General features: G+C 40.8%; 1 protein-coding gene across 1 annotated transcript; it reads right to left on the bottom strand.

The window, feature by feature from the left end:
- Window positions 1-111: 111 nt before the first annotated feature.
- On the bottom strand, window positions 112-17,140 carry LOC138975870 (peroxisomal acyl-coenzyme A oxidase 3-like). The gene is made up of 15 exons (XM_070348640.1): window positions 16,769-17,140; window positions 16,083-16,313; window positions 13,994-14,068; window positions 13,087-13,176; window positions 12,390-12,622; window positions 11,696-11,792; window positions 11,077-11,256; window positions 9,935-10,057; window positions 8,352-8,472; window positions 7,879-8,007; window positions 7,037-7,147; window positions 6,388-6,542; window positions 5,716-5,860; window positions 4,839-4,993; window positions 112-3,695 (listed from the first exon to the last, which is right to left on the bottom strand). Exons 1-15 carry the CDS (start codon window positions 16,994-16,996, stop codon window positions 3,579-3,581), a joined length of 2,190 nt encoding a protein of 729 aa, XP_070204741.1. The 5' UTR covers window positions 16,997-17,140; the 3' UTR covers window positions 112-3,578.
- Between the last annotated feature and the right edge of the window lie 317 nt (window positions 17,141-17,457).

The raw sequence follows: 17,457 nt of genomic DNA, 5'->3' as shown, positions 1-17,457 counted from the left end.
ACACACACACTTGACACACACACACACACACACACACACACACACACACACACACACACACACACACACTCACCCTCAGTAGAACACTTTTTCTTACATAAAGCATCAACAAACCATTTACTTGTTTTTAACAAAAATTTCAGGTACAAGCAAGTTATAAGCAAAGTAAACCAGTTGTTTAATCAAAAAAATACAAACAAAAAGTACAAACTTATCACACACAGTCAAAATATACACACTCCTCCCAACTACAATGTTCAACAAGTCACGTAAGACGAAATTACTACATTTAGTATGGAATTCACAGAATGAAACTGAACGCACTGCATTTTTTCACAATGACCGTAGTCCGCCGCAAAAGGCAGTGAAATTAACGAGCCTGTTTAGCGCGGGGGTGGTTGCGCTGTGCTGCATAGCACGCTTTTCTGTACCTCTCTTCGTTTTAACTTTCTGAGCGTGTTTGTAATCCAAACATATCATATCTATATGTTTTTGGAATTAGGAACCGACAAGGAATACGATGAAATTGTTTTTAAATCGATTTCGGAAATTTTGTTTTAATCATAATGTTTATATTTTTAATTTTCAGAGCTTGTTTTTAACCTGAATATAACATATGTATATGTTTTTGGAATCAGAAAATGATAAAGAATAAGATGAACGTAATTTTGGATCGTTTTATAAAAAAAATAATTTTAATTACAATTTTCAGATTTTTAATGACCAAAGTCATTAATTAATTTTTAAGCCTCCATTCCAAGCTGAAATGCAATACCGAAGTCTGGCCTGCGTCGAAGATTGCTTGGCCAAAATTTCAATCAATTTAATTGAAAAATGAGGGTGTGACAGTGCCGCCTCAACTTTTACAAAAAGCCGGATATGACGTCATCAAAGACATTTATCCAAAAAATGAAAAAAACGTCTGGGGATATCATACCCAGGAACTCTCATGTCAAATTTCATAAAGATCGGTCCAGTAGTTTACTCTGAATCGCTCTACACACACACACACAGACAGACAGACACACACACACACACACCACGGCCCTCGTCTCGATTCCCCCTCTATGTTAAAACATTTAGTCAAAACTTGACTAAATGTAAAAAGGACTATCAAAATAGAAATCTTGTCATGCGTAACAAAAATATCTGGTATAAGCAGCGAGAAACGAGAGGGGTAGCTAGGAGGTGAGGGTGGATATGTGGGTGTGTGTGTGTGGGAGGGGGGGGGGGGTGAGGGTAGGGAGCAGTGGTGTGGTGTCAACCGCAAGTAAACAGATTAATTACTCATCCTATATTAAAGGAATGAGCTTGATATATAGTGAACATCTACCACCTTCTACTCAAGCCCTTCACACCTCTGACCCAATAATTGTTGAAGCTAACACATTCATGATGTCTTCCTTTTTATATTTAGTCAAGTTTTGACTAAATATTTTAACATCGAGGGGGAATCGAAACGAGGGTCGTGGTGTATGTGCGTGTGTCTGTGTGTCTGTGTGTGTGTGTGTAGAGCGATTCAGACTAAACTACTGGACCGATCTTTATGAAATTTGACATGAGAGTTCCTGGGTATGAAATCCCCGAACGTTTTTTTCATTTTTTTGATAAATGTCTTTGATGACGTCATATCCGGCTTTTCGTGAAAGTTGAGGCGGCACTGTCACGCCCTCATTTTTCAACCAAATTGGTTGAAATTTTGGTCAAGTAATCTTCGACGAAGCCCGGACTTCGGTATTGCATTTCAGCTTGGTGGCTTAAAAATTAATTAATGACTTTGGTCATTAAAAATCTGAAAATTGTAAAAAAAAACAAAAATTTATAAAACGATCCAAATTTACGTTTATCTTATTCTCCATCATTTGCTGATTCCAAAAACATATAAATATGTTATATTCGGATTAAAAACAAGCTCTGAAAATTAAATATATAAAAATTATTATCAAAATTAAATTGTCGAAATCAATTTAAAAACACTTTCATCTTATTCCTTGTCGGTTCCTGATTCCAAAAACATATAGATATGATATGTTTGGATTAAAAACACGCTCAGAAAGTTAAAACAAAGAGAGGTACAGAAAAGCGTGCTATCCTTCTTAGCGCAACTGTTACCCCGCTCTTCTTGTCAATTTCACTGCCTTTGCCATGAGCGGTGGACTGACGATGCTACGAGTATACGGTCTTGCTGAAAAATGGCATTGCGTTCAGTTTCATTCTATGAGTTCGACAGCTACTTGACTAAATATTGTATTTTCGCCTTACGCGACTTGTTTAATAATAAACCTGTTCCTACAATGTACATTATAATGAAATAAAGTACTCAAAGCCATGTACATTTGCACATCTAAACCACAGCTATACTTGAACATATTATTTTTAATGAAAAAAAAGGTTAAAAAATAAAGGATACAGTAACTTTAATTCAAAACACTGTATACATTCACTTCCCCCACACCAGCGGGAGTTCATCTTTGTTCAAGTTTCCAAACTCAACAAAAACAACAACAAAAAACAGCATTTTTATGATTATTCCACATGCATGATCTTCAACACCATATTCATTCAACTCGACACACTTTTAAAAAACTGTTGCATTACACTTATTCAAACCAGAAAGCAAAGTTTACCACCAGAGTTAAAGCTTACCATATCTAAACGATCCAAACAACACAGCAACAACAACAAAAACAGATTACAGGATTCTTTTCATTTGGCGCATTTATCAAAAGGAAAAAAAAGAAAAAGAAAAAAAAACTCAACTAAAAAATTATATCAGCCACGACAAATTTAATGGTGCAGGTGTAATGGCAATTAAAAAACATCTCAAACAAAATTGATGACAGTTTTTATATCCGAATGATATGGGTTAAATAGTTAAGTCATCAGCAAAAGCATTCATACATTTAAATGGTCCCCTTCTCTCTCCACAAGCCCACTGTTCTGTAAACATAATGGTCACTCAATATATCACATTTTTTTAAGGGGAAGGTATTTAGGATTAGGCACAATTTGATTGAAGGCTATACAGAATTTTACTTCTCAAGCAGGGTTTGGATTCCTTCACTTCTTCGATCTTGCAGTAACGTAAACTGCGCACAGTAGCAATCACAATAACTTGTCTCTGAGGCACAGTGCTTATATACAGCTGCGGCATTTCTAAGCCGTAGTCAGGATTTAAGTTTGTACAACCATCAACGTAAGAATAATAAATAAAGCATACACAGAGGTCTTGAGTCTATCACTGACAAAAGCATTGGCAAAATCCTTCAAGATCTGATATCAACTTGATGATTTTTAGCAAGGAGTTAAAGCTCTCGGTTGGAAATCTGCCCGAAGTGTTTAACTTAATACTAGGTTTAGGAGGAAAATATAAATGGCATTTCAAATTTGAGCTCAGAGACAGCATTTGACAATTGTCAATGATGTTCTGGCCATTCAGGAGATACTTCAAAACTTGGTCTTTTCAAGTTTCAGGTCTCTGTTTGCTGTTGAGGCAGCATCTGAAAAGTGTGTGTCTGTTGGTAAACTGCTATCAGACACTGAAGTGATGCGTCTGGAATGCTGACACCAAGAGGCTGTTACAGCTTAGAGGTGACACTGTTTTTCACCGGAGCATTGGTGAAATCCTGCCAGTAGGATGGTCGCTCCATCACTTTCTCCCCTTGTAGCATGGCGCCGTACAGGTTCTTGTAGATCTGGGGGAGGAAGAAAGATAAAGTACATATACATACAGTACATTGGCTGCAGACAAGACCGCTCAACAGTTACAGTGGTCTAATGATCTGGGACATTATATCACTCAAATAAATTCAAAATGAAATAGGCTTATGGAATGTTACTACATTTAATTCCAAGTGAATTCCAGAAGAATTACAATTGCTTCAGTCAGCTACAAGTTTCGACTTCAGTCAATTGAATACGAACATTATTTTTAATCATCTGCTGTCCGAACTTTAACAAATGCTCACATTTGATCAAGGCTGACCCATACTGTTTGGAACGCATCTTTAACTGTTTAATTCCAATGTGTATGTTATTTTTTTTATTTATTCATTCTATTTTGTTTTGGGGGGGCCAACCGCTAGTCAAAGATGCTATAGATTGTAGGAGGATTAACATTAACAAAATTAGGAATTAAAGCTTATTCAATTGCTCAGTCACATGTGAATACTATCATTATCAAAACATATACAGCTGAAGTACTACCAAACATGAAAAAGAAACCACAAAAGCTTTTTAGGATCAACAATATGGTACACTTGTTTGTTATGACAGAATAGCTAGGGTAAACCTTCAGCGAATTCTCTCAATGCACTGCTTTTGAAACCATTATCATGCTGTGGACCATTCATGTTAAAGGCTATAAGTCTTCTTCTTATTCTTCTCATTCACTCCTGGGCGATAAGTGTTTTTTCAATGCTGAGGAGTTTAAAGTAAAATTATGCCAGGGGCAAGGGGCAAGGGGCAAGGGGCAAGGCACCCTGTGGGGATCAGAAGCTGATGGGTGTTACTAAATTAAGTGTGATTTGTCAACTTTTCCCAATAGACATTTTGCGAATATTGCACCATACATGCACAGTGTTACTTAAACTAGTTAAATGTCATACTCTGATGCGCTCAATTAGAACTTCCATCCCCGATGGGCTCATAGTATTTTTCCTATCAAGCCTGGCGTTTTTTTAATCTCCACCCATATCCCACCATGTGAGGCCAGGATCTGAACACTCAACCTACCGAAAGGGAGGCCAACGTCTTATCCACTTGGCTATTGCCCCTGTCACCTGTACAGTTTGAACCACAGCACAACCACTGAGAAAATGGTGGGTACGGAGACTTACCTCTCCGTCAGAGGCTCCGATGGGTGAGTTGAGGATGAAATCTGTGGGAGCAAGAACGTCGACCAGAGACACTGCCTGGTCCTTCAGCTCACCGCAGAGACGCAGAATAGCCTCACGAATGATGCGAGGGGCATTGCTTCCCGTGATGTAACCTCCTGTGAACAAAAGATGCATGTTGTTGTATGACGAGATCAGCTTCTCAGAGTCCTCAGACTCAAAAGAAACTGACAGGAAAAATAGTTAAATTAGAAAAAAAACACAGTAACCACCAAGTTCCAAAGACTTTCGGGCCACGCCCTTCTTCAGTGAAATGAATGTAAGCAAACAATGACGTAAAATTCTTGATTAAAAAAGAAAAAAATCGTCATGTAAAACGTCACTGCCAAACGTCATAAGTTTCGTTCTCTCTCTCTCTCTCTCTATCTCTCTCTCTAATAGGAAAAATAGTTGCATAACTTTAACACAAACTACTTTTGCTTGCTACCACTATTTCACATGTTTATTTCCAAATGAACAGTCTTTTGCAACCACATAGCAGACTCGTAGAAATGCCAAATATGTCAAACACAATTGAGTCTCCCTAACAGAACTGTGTTCCAAACAAGCCCCCACCTCTTTTCTCATCAACTTCCCCATCACACCAACACTCCAAATTTGTCCACTGTCCTATCTCGACTAAAGGGGGAAAAAATGGCATCTTTTATTTTCATGAGCCTTGTGTAGCTTATATTGTGATTTTGAACACCAGGTCACTCATATCATATAACAAAAATCCTTCTGCATAGTTCAGAAAGCAGTTGAATTCTGTGTCTCAGTTGCTGAATGCCAAGAAAGAGTAGATCAAACCAATCTGAACGAAGAAGCATTTCATACAAACCTTGGTAGAGGGAAGTGAGGTTCCTCTCCAGGCTCCACAATCCATACAAAGCACACATGCGCCTCAGAACAGGCTGAAGCTGTGCAGGGGTTGCCTCCCCATCTTTTTCCTCCAGAATGCCCATAAACCGTCGTATGACCTCATGCTACAGAAATCAGCAAAGAACAAACTGTACAGATACTATTTGACAAAGGGTCAAGGAATAAAGAAACATTGATATGCAATAATTGTACACACAAACAGATTGCATACATTCACGCATGCATACACACACGTACGCATGCACTCATGCATGCACACACACAAACACACACAAGCAAAGAAGAGCTCAGCTTGTGATCAAAATTGAAATGATTATCTACATTCCTCCGTCACAGAATAAATTTTTTCTTTGATACGACCAACTGGACCTCCGTTGATCCTTTGCTCTAAGTTTTTTGTGAAGCTAAAACTGTGGATGAAAACGAAACTCCCCAGATATGGGCGTATGGCTAAAAACCAGGATAAAAACAGTCAGAAGTGTACATTGGAGTTTCAGCCCACAAACGCAGAAAAAGAAGTAGAAGAAGACGACGAAGGAAACTGTATATGCAAAGCATCTGTCATACTCAGCTTCAACAGTAGGGCTCTAGCAACAACAATTACTGTGGCTATTTCCTCAGACAGACTGACCTCAATGTAGGCAATAGCCAGGGAGCGGCAGAAGTAAGTCTGGCTGTCGTTGCGGGCAGTGAACTGGTCTTTCCCACTGGCCAGCTGGCTCTGGAGCTTCTGGTCACTGTCTTTCAGCAGTCGGCACACTAGCCATTTGTACGCGTCAAGGCAAACTGCAGGCCAAAATGACAATGAGTAAGAAAATCAAATGACGGATGACATTTTTGACAGACTGACTCCTTAAAAAACAGAAAGGCAAGAATAAGGAACAAAACAACGTGGAAGTTAAGTACTCACGGACAGAGAGGTACTCATGAGTGCAGAAATAAACAAAGACGCTCAAGCAGTTGGACCCTCTCTTACCCTTCTACCCCCCTCTTAGCCCTCCTCTGCCTCCTTCTCCTCATACTGGTACTACTACAGTCAAACTTGTCTATAACGACCACACAAGGGACTGACCAAAAGTGGTCATTAAAGAAAGGTGAATCATAAAGAAGACAAACTAATCTGGGATCCTTGGGATGGTCGTTGTGGGCAGGCCGCCCCTTTCTAGAGGTGGTCACAAGGGTCAACTGTATCACCACAACCGCAACAACAACACAACTAACATTTTACACATGCGGTTTGAATCTTTCAATTCAAAGATGATTGGTTATAGTGTACAAACCAGTTGGGTCCATGCAGTCTTCCACAGTACGAGGACGGAATGAAGTGTTGAGCCAGGCGTCCATTTTACCCAGGAATTCCACACTGCCCAGAGGTGTCTCAATAGCTTCACCTGTCAAAATACATGTCCTCCAGCTATGATTATGAAAATCAGCAGTTTGTGTTTCCAAAACCAAATTTTGTTTTATTAGGTTTCAAAAGTGCAAAAAACAAATACCTATACACCTCCCACATCTTAAAATGGAGGAAAATGTACAGATGTCATGAACAGAAAATATGCACGAGTAGGGTCTTAAAAAAGGGGGAGGTGTTAAAAGCAGTGATCTTAAAAGGGAGGTCCCACAGTAGTTTGAAGTACAGTCAGGCGCTCAGACGATACAGATTCCATGTAATAAGAGTACATGATTGTATATTGCCACCAACTGAAGGCTGCGTTCTTGGTTTACTTGGAAACCTCCCTTTAAAAGACCTTCAAAATCTGAGAAAATCAAGTCTTAAAGGAGGGAGTCTCAAAATGGAGATACATGTAAATGAAAAGAGGTTATGAACAGAACATCTGCAAAAGCATGGTCTTAAAAAGGAGGAAGTCTTAAATCCGGGATCTTAAAAGAGGGATTCCACTGTACCGTCAGTGAACTGCCCAAAGAGTTTGCACAATTTTGCAGGGCAAGGATAAGTATTCAATGCTTTCTATTAGACTAACACTACACATTTGAAACAGCTAAACATTTTTTTAAAAAGGCCTGACTTCCCACACAGAACTGTTTCACTGACTCGGGAATAAAACAATTCATTAAACCAAAACAACAAAATCATCAACCATGTTGGGGTTGTTTTGTTTACCTGGCCTCTGCTTCACTGTGTCCAAAAAGGACAGCAAATAGTTTGACGTCTGCTGCAGAATGACGTTGTTGTCTCCCTCATAGGTCAGATTGGGGTCATGGTCATTGCGCAGGTCTCCTAGCCTATTCACTGCACACATTGAACATTTTAGCTATACAAAAACAAGAACATCTTCCACCAACCATCCGGAAAAAAGGGAACCTGTGAGCAATCGGTCCTGTAATGTGATATTTGTTATATATGCCTAGTGTGCAGGTCTTCTTTTGTATGATATACACCAATATCCTTTGTTTACACTTGAATTTACACACACAGACACACAGACACACAGACACAGACACACACAGACACAGACACAGACACACACACACACACACACACACACACAGAATGAAATAAAAGAACAAAACAAAACACCCCAGTCACCATGCATACAAATTCATTGCACATACAAATGTTACTGTGATATTTACCTTTAAAGTAGCCATGTCCTCCGCATGCCTCCCGACACTCTTGTATAGCATCACGCGCCGTCCAGCTGGAGATGGGCTTGCTAGCACATGACAGTGCATGAATCTCTCGCCCCAGGTCTCCCTGAGTGGTAGCGTTACAAATTTGAATAAAGTCAGAACAAAGTTTGAGCCATAGGTAAAGGAGGCAAATACAATGTTCCCAATAAAACTAAAAGCCTAATCAGACCTGACTGAAGACCATCCCCTCCCACCTCAACTCACACAAAAAAGCTTTCAAACAAGGAGATTCTGAACAATGGAAGAGAAGTTTTAGGTTTTAAAACAAGAAATTGTGAGAACAAAAATCTTTAAAAAAAATCTTTCCTTGGAGGTGTCAAAAATGTAAAATGATGATGATTTTTCAAGTCTCTGGTCCTATCCGTATGAAAGAGCTTGAAATTATTCAGAAAATGTCCATGAAAGCCAAGTGTATCACTACAGTACTTGCACAAACATTTTCCTGTACAGTCTCTTGAATGTGTCTCTCCCCTTCATCTCTGACTATAGTGTACATGTCTTTATCCCTGAAGACATAAAAAAGCTAGCAAGGCTCTCTTGTCTCTCTCTCTCTGATCGTGTTAAACTGCACTTCCAGGATTGTTCATAGATTCTGACATTTTGTTTATTACAAGTGATTGTTACTTTATAAGTTAGTTGTTACCTTTAGACTGTACCCTCACGGGCGAGGGCTGATAGTAAAAAAGCAGCAATTACTTACATCACTACTTTTGTAAATATAAAATTATCTTATCTTGTCTGATACAGTAGTCCCTTCCATTTCCGGCCCTTTCGTGGGCGTGAACCTGCCCGGAGCGGCCAGCTTTCCCATGACTAATGAGTTTTCCTTCTATAATTGACTCTTAATGGCCGTTAACCTGTCTGACGCGGTCAACGGTCACTGATTTTTGCCCTAAGGTGCCCCTCTTACTCGACAGGAGTGGCCACTTAACGGCCACTTGTCACTTTCGCGGGCGAGCGCCTGTGGTGTATGTGTGTGTTGTGTGCACAGACGGCACAGCACGAGCAGACGACATGAATACTTACGCATGCGCAAACTGTAAATACAGACATGCGCATACATGTACATTTACGGCAGTCACTTCCGGATCGATCACAGCTGATGTGAGTTTGAAACACTTGTTTATTTGACACTCAAATACATATATATAATAATCCAAACAACACACATAGAAACATACGAAACAATAGCTTAGCCAGGACGATCGAGTTAAACACGCAAATAATTAAGATGTATAAACGAAAGCAAAACTAACAGAGACAATGAATCGGCGGCTCGTGGATGATCGCTTTCTTTTCTTCATGAAAACTTGATCGTGTTTTTGGTTTTTTTTTGGAGGAGGAGGGGGCCTGTAATGAACGGCCACCTGATATTTGCGGTCACCTTTGCAATGACTAATGGGTGACCGGATATGGCAGGTACTACTGTATATATCTCTCTCGCATCCCCTGGTCTCTCTGACAAGCCAGTAGCCCATTGCCACATTACCAACAATAATCCAAAAATATCTTCACGTTTTTCTTACCTGTCTTTCACTTTTATCCCCCAACATCAGCCCTACCCTCAGGGACACCATATCCATGAAGAATGACATGGAGAAAATCTCCATGGCGTAGGCTGCTGCCACATACGGTATAAGTCGCCATTGCTGCACAGTAGCATTCAATTAATCAACTTATTCAAATAAGTGTAACTTATACCAATTCATCAGGTAGGTATTCTTTTCTGTTGGTAGACTCAAAATATAAACATGCCAGATTGTATCACTCACATTTATCACTGTGTGTTTTTATTGTCAAGATTTGATCAAAGGAGTAGACAGTAACATGCACGCAATCTGAAGGACAGAGGGAGCCCTTGATCAACACACTCAATCTTCATCATGGACTGGGTGGCCGAGTGGTAACACACTTGCGCTCAGAAGCAAGAGGTTGCGAGTTCGACCCTGGGTCAGGGCGTTAGCAATTTTCTCCCCCCTTTCCTAACCTTGGTGGTGGGTTCAAGTGCTAGTCTTTCGGATGAGACGAAAAATCGAGGTCCCTTCGTGTACACTACATTGGGGTGTGCACGTTAAAGATCCCACGATTGACAAAAGGGTCTTTCCTGGCAAAATTGTATAGGCATAGATAAAAATGTCCACCAAAATACCCGTGTGACTTGGAATAATAGGCCGTGAAAAGTAGGATATGCGCCGAAATGGCTGCGATCTGCTGGCCGATGTGAATGCGTGATGTATTGTGTGAAAAAAATTCCATCTCACACAGCATACATAAATCCCTGCGCCTTGAATATGTGCGCGATATAAATTGCATAAAAAATTTTTTTTTAAATAAATAAATAAAAATCCCTGCGCTTAGAACTGTACCCACGGAATACGTGCGATATAAGCCTCATATTGATTGATTGATTGATCATCATGTGAGAAAATACACCAAGGAAACCCTCACCTATGTGATAAGCGACACCAAGGTTATCACTGCAGTGTGACAATATGGATCCACATGCACCCCTAGTCAAGATAACATCAGATATGATAAGCACAACACGCCTCTTTTCATTTTCACTAAGGACCTAAGTGCATGAGTACCAAGTTCAAGGCAAATGCTCCTAAAAGAACCTTAACAGAACAGATTCATCACCTGAAATGTCAATATTTGTCTCTCTTACCTGGAGCTGGTACTCAATGACAGGTATCTCCTCGTCACTGGGTCCAAACTGCCGTCGCACTGCAGAATAGCGGATGGCAATGGTGATGGCATTCCTCAGGTTTGTGGCACACATGCCAGTAATGCCAACTCTGCCCCCTGACAAGGCCCCCAGAGAGGCCCCGAAACGTTTGTTGGGATCCTGAGAACCAGAAAGAAGATTCAAATGTTTTATGCTACACAGACAGCAATGGAAAGGAATTAGTTTGAAATGAACTTGCGAATGGATAAAATAAAAAGTCCCTGTTTCTATTTGTCTGCTCTCCCATCTGTGTTTGTGTGTGTGTGTGTGTGTGTGTGTGTGTGCGCATGCATGTGTGTGTGTCTGCATGCCTACATGCATGTGTGTGTGTGTGCAATTATTGTAATTTCTGAAAGATTTGTGTATAATTTTTACGGATGAAAGGAAGGATGAGTGGTGGAGGCAGGGGGGATAGTTGGTAGAATGATGGTATGTTTAAAAAAAATCAGTTCGCGGTCTGAGTTTATTTTCTTTCTTAAAATGTATTGTTTAGAGTCCTGGTCACAATGAAAAGTGTAAAGTGTAAACAGTCTCAACAGAACCATGCAAACAACGGTACCTTGAAAGGTGAGATGTATCTGCCATCCGGTGAGACGTCTCCAAACTTATCAAGCAGGTTCTCACGGGGGATGCGGAAATTGTTGAAAGCCACAAATCTGAAAGAAAACAGTTCAAGTTTACTGTAAAAAGTAAACTGTATCAAAATACATCAGTGTTTCAGATTCAAAATAACACATGCTGAGCAGTTAATACCCATTTCATGCATTGTCTGACCTAACATGCTATAACAAAACACTTAATTGTTTTGGTCCCAGACTCAGAAGACAATAGGTCAAGTGGACGTATAGGTCCAAATGCCCTGCCTACAGAAACATTGTTATGTCAGAAGGGCTCCTACATGTCAAAACTAGTGGTCAGTCGACCGGCAAGGAGTCACAACAATGCATCAGATCAAAAAAGAATGCATCAATGATCAAAGACAAAGGCCTGAGAACAACACTGACAAAATGCAACAGCTGATAAGAAGAGAAGAGAAGAAAACAGAATAACTGACATCTAGTGATAATGTTGTTTTACTGAGGTCTTTGGGACATGGATACCGTCTCTGTGTCTGCTCATTAAGTTGACCCGTGCCCGTCTTGGCCTGGATTCGAACCCGTGACCCTAGGATAACAAGTCCAGTGCTCTACCACCTGAGCTACCCGGCCCCCCCAAACTGACATCTAACAGCACACAGGTTACACATTTCTCACCCGTTGTCCAAGCCATTCAGACCAAGTTTCTCTCCCATGTCACCGACCATGACCCCTGGCAAGGCCGTCAGCGAGTGGGGGTCGCGAATCGGTGTGACAAAGCTGTGCAGTCCGTGACATGCTCCGTCTGGCGTGTAGAGTTGTGCGTACACGATAGCGTGTGTTGCCACTTTCCCCAGGTTCCCCACCCAGATTTTGGTGGCCTCAAAGTCCGGTGTGTTCAGCACAAACTCCTGAAGAAAAGAAAGTGATGATCCTTTTACTAACATGACTGAAAAATCTTATACACCTCTATTATCACTATCACTACAGATTTATAAATAATAATTAGGGTATTTGAATTATACTGATCCTTATAATAAAAAATTAACCTATTTGAGCTTTACGAAGACTAGGAGAGCTTGCAATGTAGAAGCCAAAAAGGCAGTGCATCAAAGCTTGTTAGTCTTAAATAATTTATCAGGTGTAGCCTGGCAGAATTTCTGTAGCACCTTAGCATTTCTTGAATATGAAGCATAGCTAGAATGGGCATGATTTAATTGAGGAAAGACACAGAAGAACACAAAAAGCAAGGCTTGTTTATAATTGTCTCTTGTCTGGATAACCCAGGGATCATGGGAGACAGATTCAAGCAACATCGATCTTATTCTCTGTTTTGTTGAGAAATCAGGTAAGACTTTATGATGGTGAAACTGACCTGAGTTTGTGGATCATACTTGGCTGTTGTTCTCATGGCTTTCGTGTTGCTCCCGTGAGACAACTCTGTCAGGGCAAAGCAGCCGAAGTTCTGCACAACAGACATAACATGGAATGAATTCTGGCTAAATTCTGCATTAAAGTACACACTTAAATAATTTCTGCTTTTGATGTGTTTAGGCCACAATGGCAATCTGTTGAATAGTGATGAGGCAGATCCATTCATCTTTCAGCCATTCTCATCCTAGCTGTTGCCATCTCAACATTAATTGCAGGTGGACTAATTGGTGTGTTACTTCGTGAAGATAGAAAGGTCACAAAAGGACGAGGTATGTTCGTGGGCAGTAGAGAGAAGCAGAAGTACAGTGTAGACTTGGTTCTTCTATCATAAGCAGGCAGACAACATGTTTAATGTCTGCAAAGGCTGTAACTAAATGAGTACCAGGCACCCATGTCTACTCAGAACCAGAGACTAAACTTGTGTATGTTGTGACTCTGCCACTAAGTCACTACTGTTTTGAGCCAATGTCCACATTTTTTCAGACCAAGAGCAATAAAAGTATGATGATTTCTTTTTCTCATTTTTTTATTACTTTATTGTCCCATCGCTTGGAAATTCGGGTCGCTTTCTTCCAGTGGAAAGCTTTGTAGCATCAGAGTCACGTTACACAGGTGTCTGCGTGTTTCGGTGTATTCAGCCACCTGCACTTATGGCAGAATGACCGAGGTCTTTTACATGCCACAATGGTGACACGGGGGTGGAACATGGATACCGTCTCTGAGTGCACATACATTTAACCCGTGTCTGTTCCGGCCTGGATTCGAACCTGCGACCATAGGATTAGGATCATAAGTCAAGTGCTCTACCAACTGAGCTACCGGGCCCCCGGTGAGAGACATTAGCTCACCTTAAAGTTACTGTTTTTGTCCACAAAATGTGAATGTCGCTCTGAGCCTGTTGACTGAATGGTGCCCGCAAACATCTGAAACATGTAAATGATAGTTATAATCACATTTTATTGCATATGCATGACAGTCAACCAACACAAACAACCAAAGAAGTGCATGAGCAAATGTTTATAAACACTGTGAGTATTAGCATTTGACCTGCCTGTGAATGATAATGACATAGTCGGTTCTGGTCCTAACAATCACGTGACAGTGGGAATTACATGCTTTCATGCTTTATGTGGGCGGCACCTATCTCCTCTTCCCTAGCTTGTGCCTTCACCTTCTCCAGCCCTGAATAGGGTCAGGTACGAATTTCCAGGTGGGTGGACTGTAGAGCACTAAGGCAAGTGCTCTAACCACTCTGCCACTCCGGACTGCAGTGCTATGCAAAAGTCAAAAACAGCTAGCTGTGCTTGGCGATGAAGCGATGACATGCACTTTGTTTAGCTCATAGTTCGTGCGTTGTTTTGACAGATTTGTTTGGAATTCGGCACATGAACTTCCAATAGATACGTCCAAGTTCAAGTGAAATTTGAGGCGAATTCGTACCAAAATGCCTGAGCTGTAAGCAAAAGAAACCAAGCATGAGTGCTTCTTCACTTTTAGTTCAAGCGTTTGCACATTATGCAGGGGTCGACACTAACTTATTTGGGCTGGGGCCACACTGGCCCCAGAGATGGAAATTGCTGGGGCGGAAAACAAAAATCTGGGGCCCACTCTTATTCATGCTAAGTATATATACCTTCAGAATCCCCACTTTTTCCAAGTGGTTCTCCGCTATAAGATCTGCACGGGCGGCAATGCATTCATTGTCTGTTTTACTTCATCGTACCAGAGACGTACTGAAGCCAGGGAAATTCTTTCAACCTTTATTTTGACATTGAAATTACGACAGCGCTTCGCGCTTTTGGCTGCATCGGTCTCCTTTTTTCGTTTCCACCCTGTTCTTCATCTTCATTTCCATGTCTTTTTACACCTGGGATGTGTCGCCACATTTTGCGTTTGGCATTTGAAGGCGATACTTATCTCTCACGCTAAAGAGCGCAATCTGGAAGTTATTTCCCTTGCGGCATTGTCCTTCGACGATTTCAATGTTTTTTTCTCTTGACTGCGGCATTGATCGTAACGCAAATTTCAGTGACGACTTTGACTGGCGATTTTTAGTGATTGGCTCTGGCATTAGAATTTTCGGTTTGTCATTGTTGGAATTTATCCTGGGGCGGAGTGGGCCCCAAGCTTCGGCAATGTTTGGGGCGGAACACAAAACTCTGGGGCGTTCCGTCCCCCGCCCCCGCTAGTGTCGAACCCTGTTATGATTGGCAAGACATTTTCCCCATAGATTTGCCATATATATGTTATTCAATTTCCAGTCTTCAGGCGAATTGGCCAATAAACGCCAGAGATAGAAGTGATCAAAAGTGTGACGGATGGGCAGATGGATGGACAGATGCCTTTTAGTAAGATAGATATTATATATGCTTCTGTGTACTTATTGCATGTGTGAAAGCATGGACAAATGTATGTAAATGGGTGTATATATATGTGTCAGTAAGGCTGATGGGGTCTGTGTTGACCAAAAGAGTGAGATTCGCTGTAGGTGGAGTTCCTGTAGGTGGATTCCCTGTATACAGGGAATACCACAGGGTGTAGTTCTTGTAGCGTTTCGCTGATATCGCTGAAAGTCACGTGATGCTTAGCGACATCGGTAGAATTTGATGTTTTTCGATCTTTTTTGATATTTCTTAAAAATTCGAGTATGGTTTGCAAGTTTTATTAAAAAACTCCACCCTGTGGGATTCCCTGTATAAATCCCCCTACAGGAAATCCACCTACAGGGAATCCCACTCTTTGGGTCGACATAGACCCCATCAGCGTCAGTAAGCTGACAAATCTGTCAAATTAAAATATTTTAGCTGGCCTTAGTTAACAGCCTGCGTCTTTTCACATTTTTAACTCAACAAAATTTAATTTGGATTTTTCGTTGACCTTCATTCACACAACCTCTGAAACAATCCAGACGCCACACCAAAGTCAAAGAAAACATACCTCAGAATTTAAACTAATTTTTCCAGCAACGGTCCAGTCATAACTTCCCAGACAGTTTGTGAGGACTTGGTGTTTCACTGGATTACTGAACAGTTCATCCTCGGGTAGAAAATCATACTCAAATAGCCTGCAAACTCTTTGAAATGAAAGTTTCCTTTGTTCTTCTAAAGATGGTGTTCCAAATCCACGGGAAAACAAGGGATCGTTTTCAAGAGTTGACCACACTTTATCCTGAAAAGGAAAAAAATTCAAGTTTGTACAGTCGTACTACAATCCTAATGATAGAAAATGACTGGGGTCAAATTAGGCAATTAAAGTTAAACTAATGTAAAACCCATACTGACCAGTGTGTTTTTGTTAAATGCAGAACTGGTGCACAGCTCAGATGGTAAGAATGCTGAGAAAACCAGTACAGTTAAGATAGGAACACGCAGTTTAGGTACAGTCATCAGATGTATTCTCTGTCTCACTTGACACACACACACACACACACACACACACACACACACACAAATGAGTATACATGCACATTACATGTGTACATATTAGACGGCTAAGACCTAAGGGTAATACTAATAGTACATGTAGAGTGAGAAAGAAAGAAAGAGAGAGAGAGAGAGAGAAAGAGAGAGAGAGAGAGAGCTCTGAGAGAGACTCAGATAGACTGAGTATAGTACTCTGAGTACCTTGTATCTCAAAACATCTTCTCCGTCCAGGAACAAGCGCATCACTTTCCAGTCAAACGATGCTTTTTTTCTGTAGACATCGAGCGGACCGGCTTTTGGATCTCTCATATAGTCCAGGGAAAAAACATCAGCCTGTTGGCCTGATGGTTCTGTAGCAGACGATTTTTGGTCGGGCAGGCTCATGCTCGCCATGCCTGATGCAGACTTGGGATTAATATTCCGCTTCATGACAGACTGATGAGTTGACAAATAAAAAGTCTCTGAAGACAAAACAAAATAAGGTGTGTGTACACTCACATACACACGTTGATTTTAAGTAAATGGCCTGTGTACGTGATCATGCGAGTGTGTTCAAAGTTCGTCGGGTCACGTTTCTTGTGTAAAGTTCGGTGTAACATTGAATTTGCCCCCTCCTTCTTAGCAGCAGCGGTGCTGCACACCATATATCTTACACTTTCTTTCTTTTTGTTCCGTACCCATTCATGGTCTTCTGTTACATATTGGAGTCAAAATGCAAGTATGTGAACATAAAGGCAAACACTTTGCAAATGGTGGTTATATGATCTGCATAAACAAAACAATGTCTTGCATGACTGGGTTACTAAAGTTTGTTTGACACCGGCAATATTGAAGTCAACTATAAAATACCAATATAGTTATCTGTTAAAACATTTTCTACCGGTGCTTAA

The sequence above is a fragment of the Littorina saxatilis genome, linkage group LG9, assembly GCF_037325665.1.
Source record: "Littorina saxatilis isolate snail1 linkage group LG9, US_GU_Lsax_2.0, whole genome shotgun sequence".
NCBI lineage: Eukaryota > Metazoa > Mollusca > Gastropoda > Littorinimorpha > Littorinidae > Littorina > Littorina saxatilis.
The sequence above is the reverse complement of the archived record's forward strand: the minus strand, read 5'-3'. Positions and strand labels throughout refer to the sequence as shown.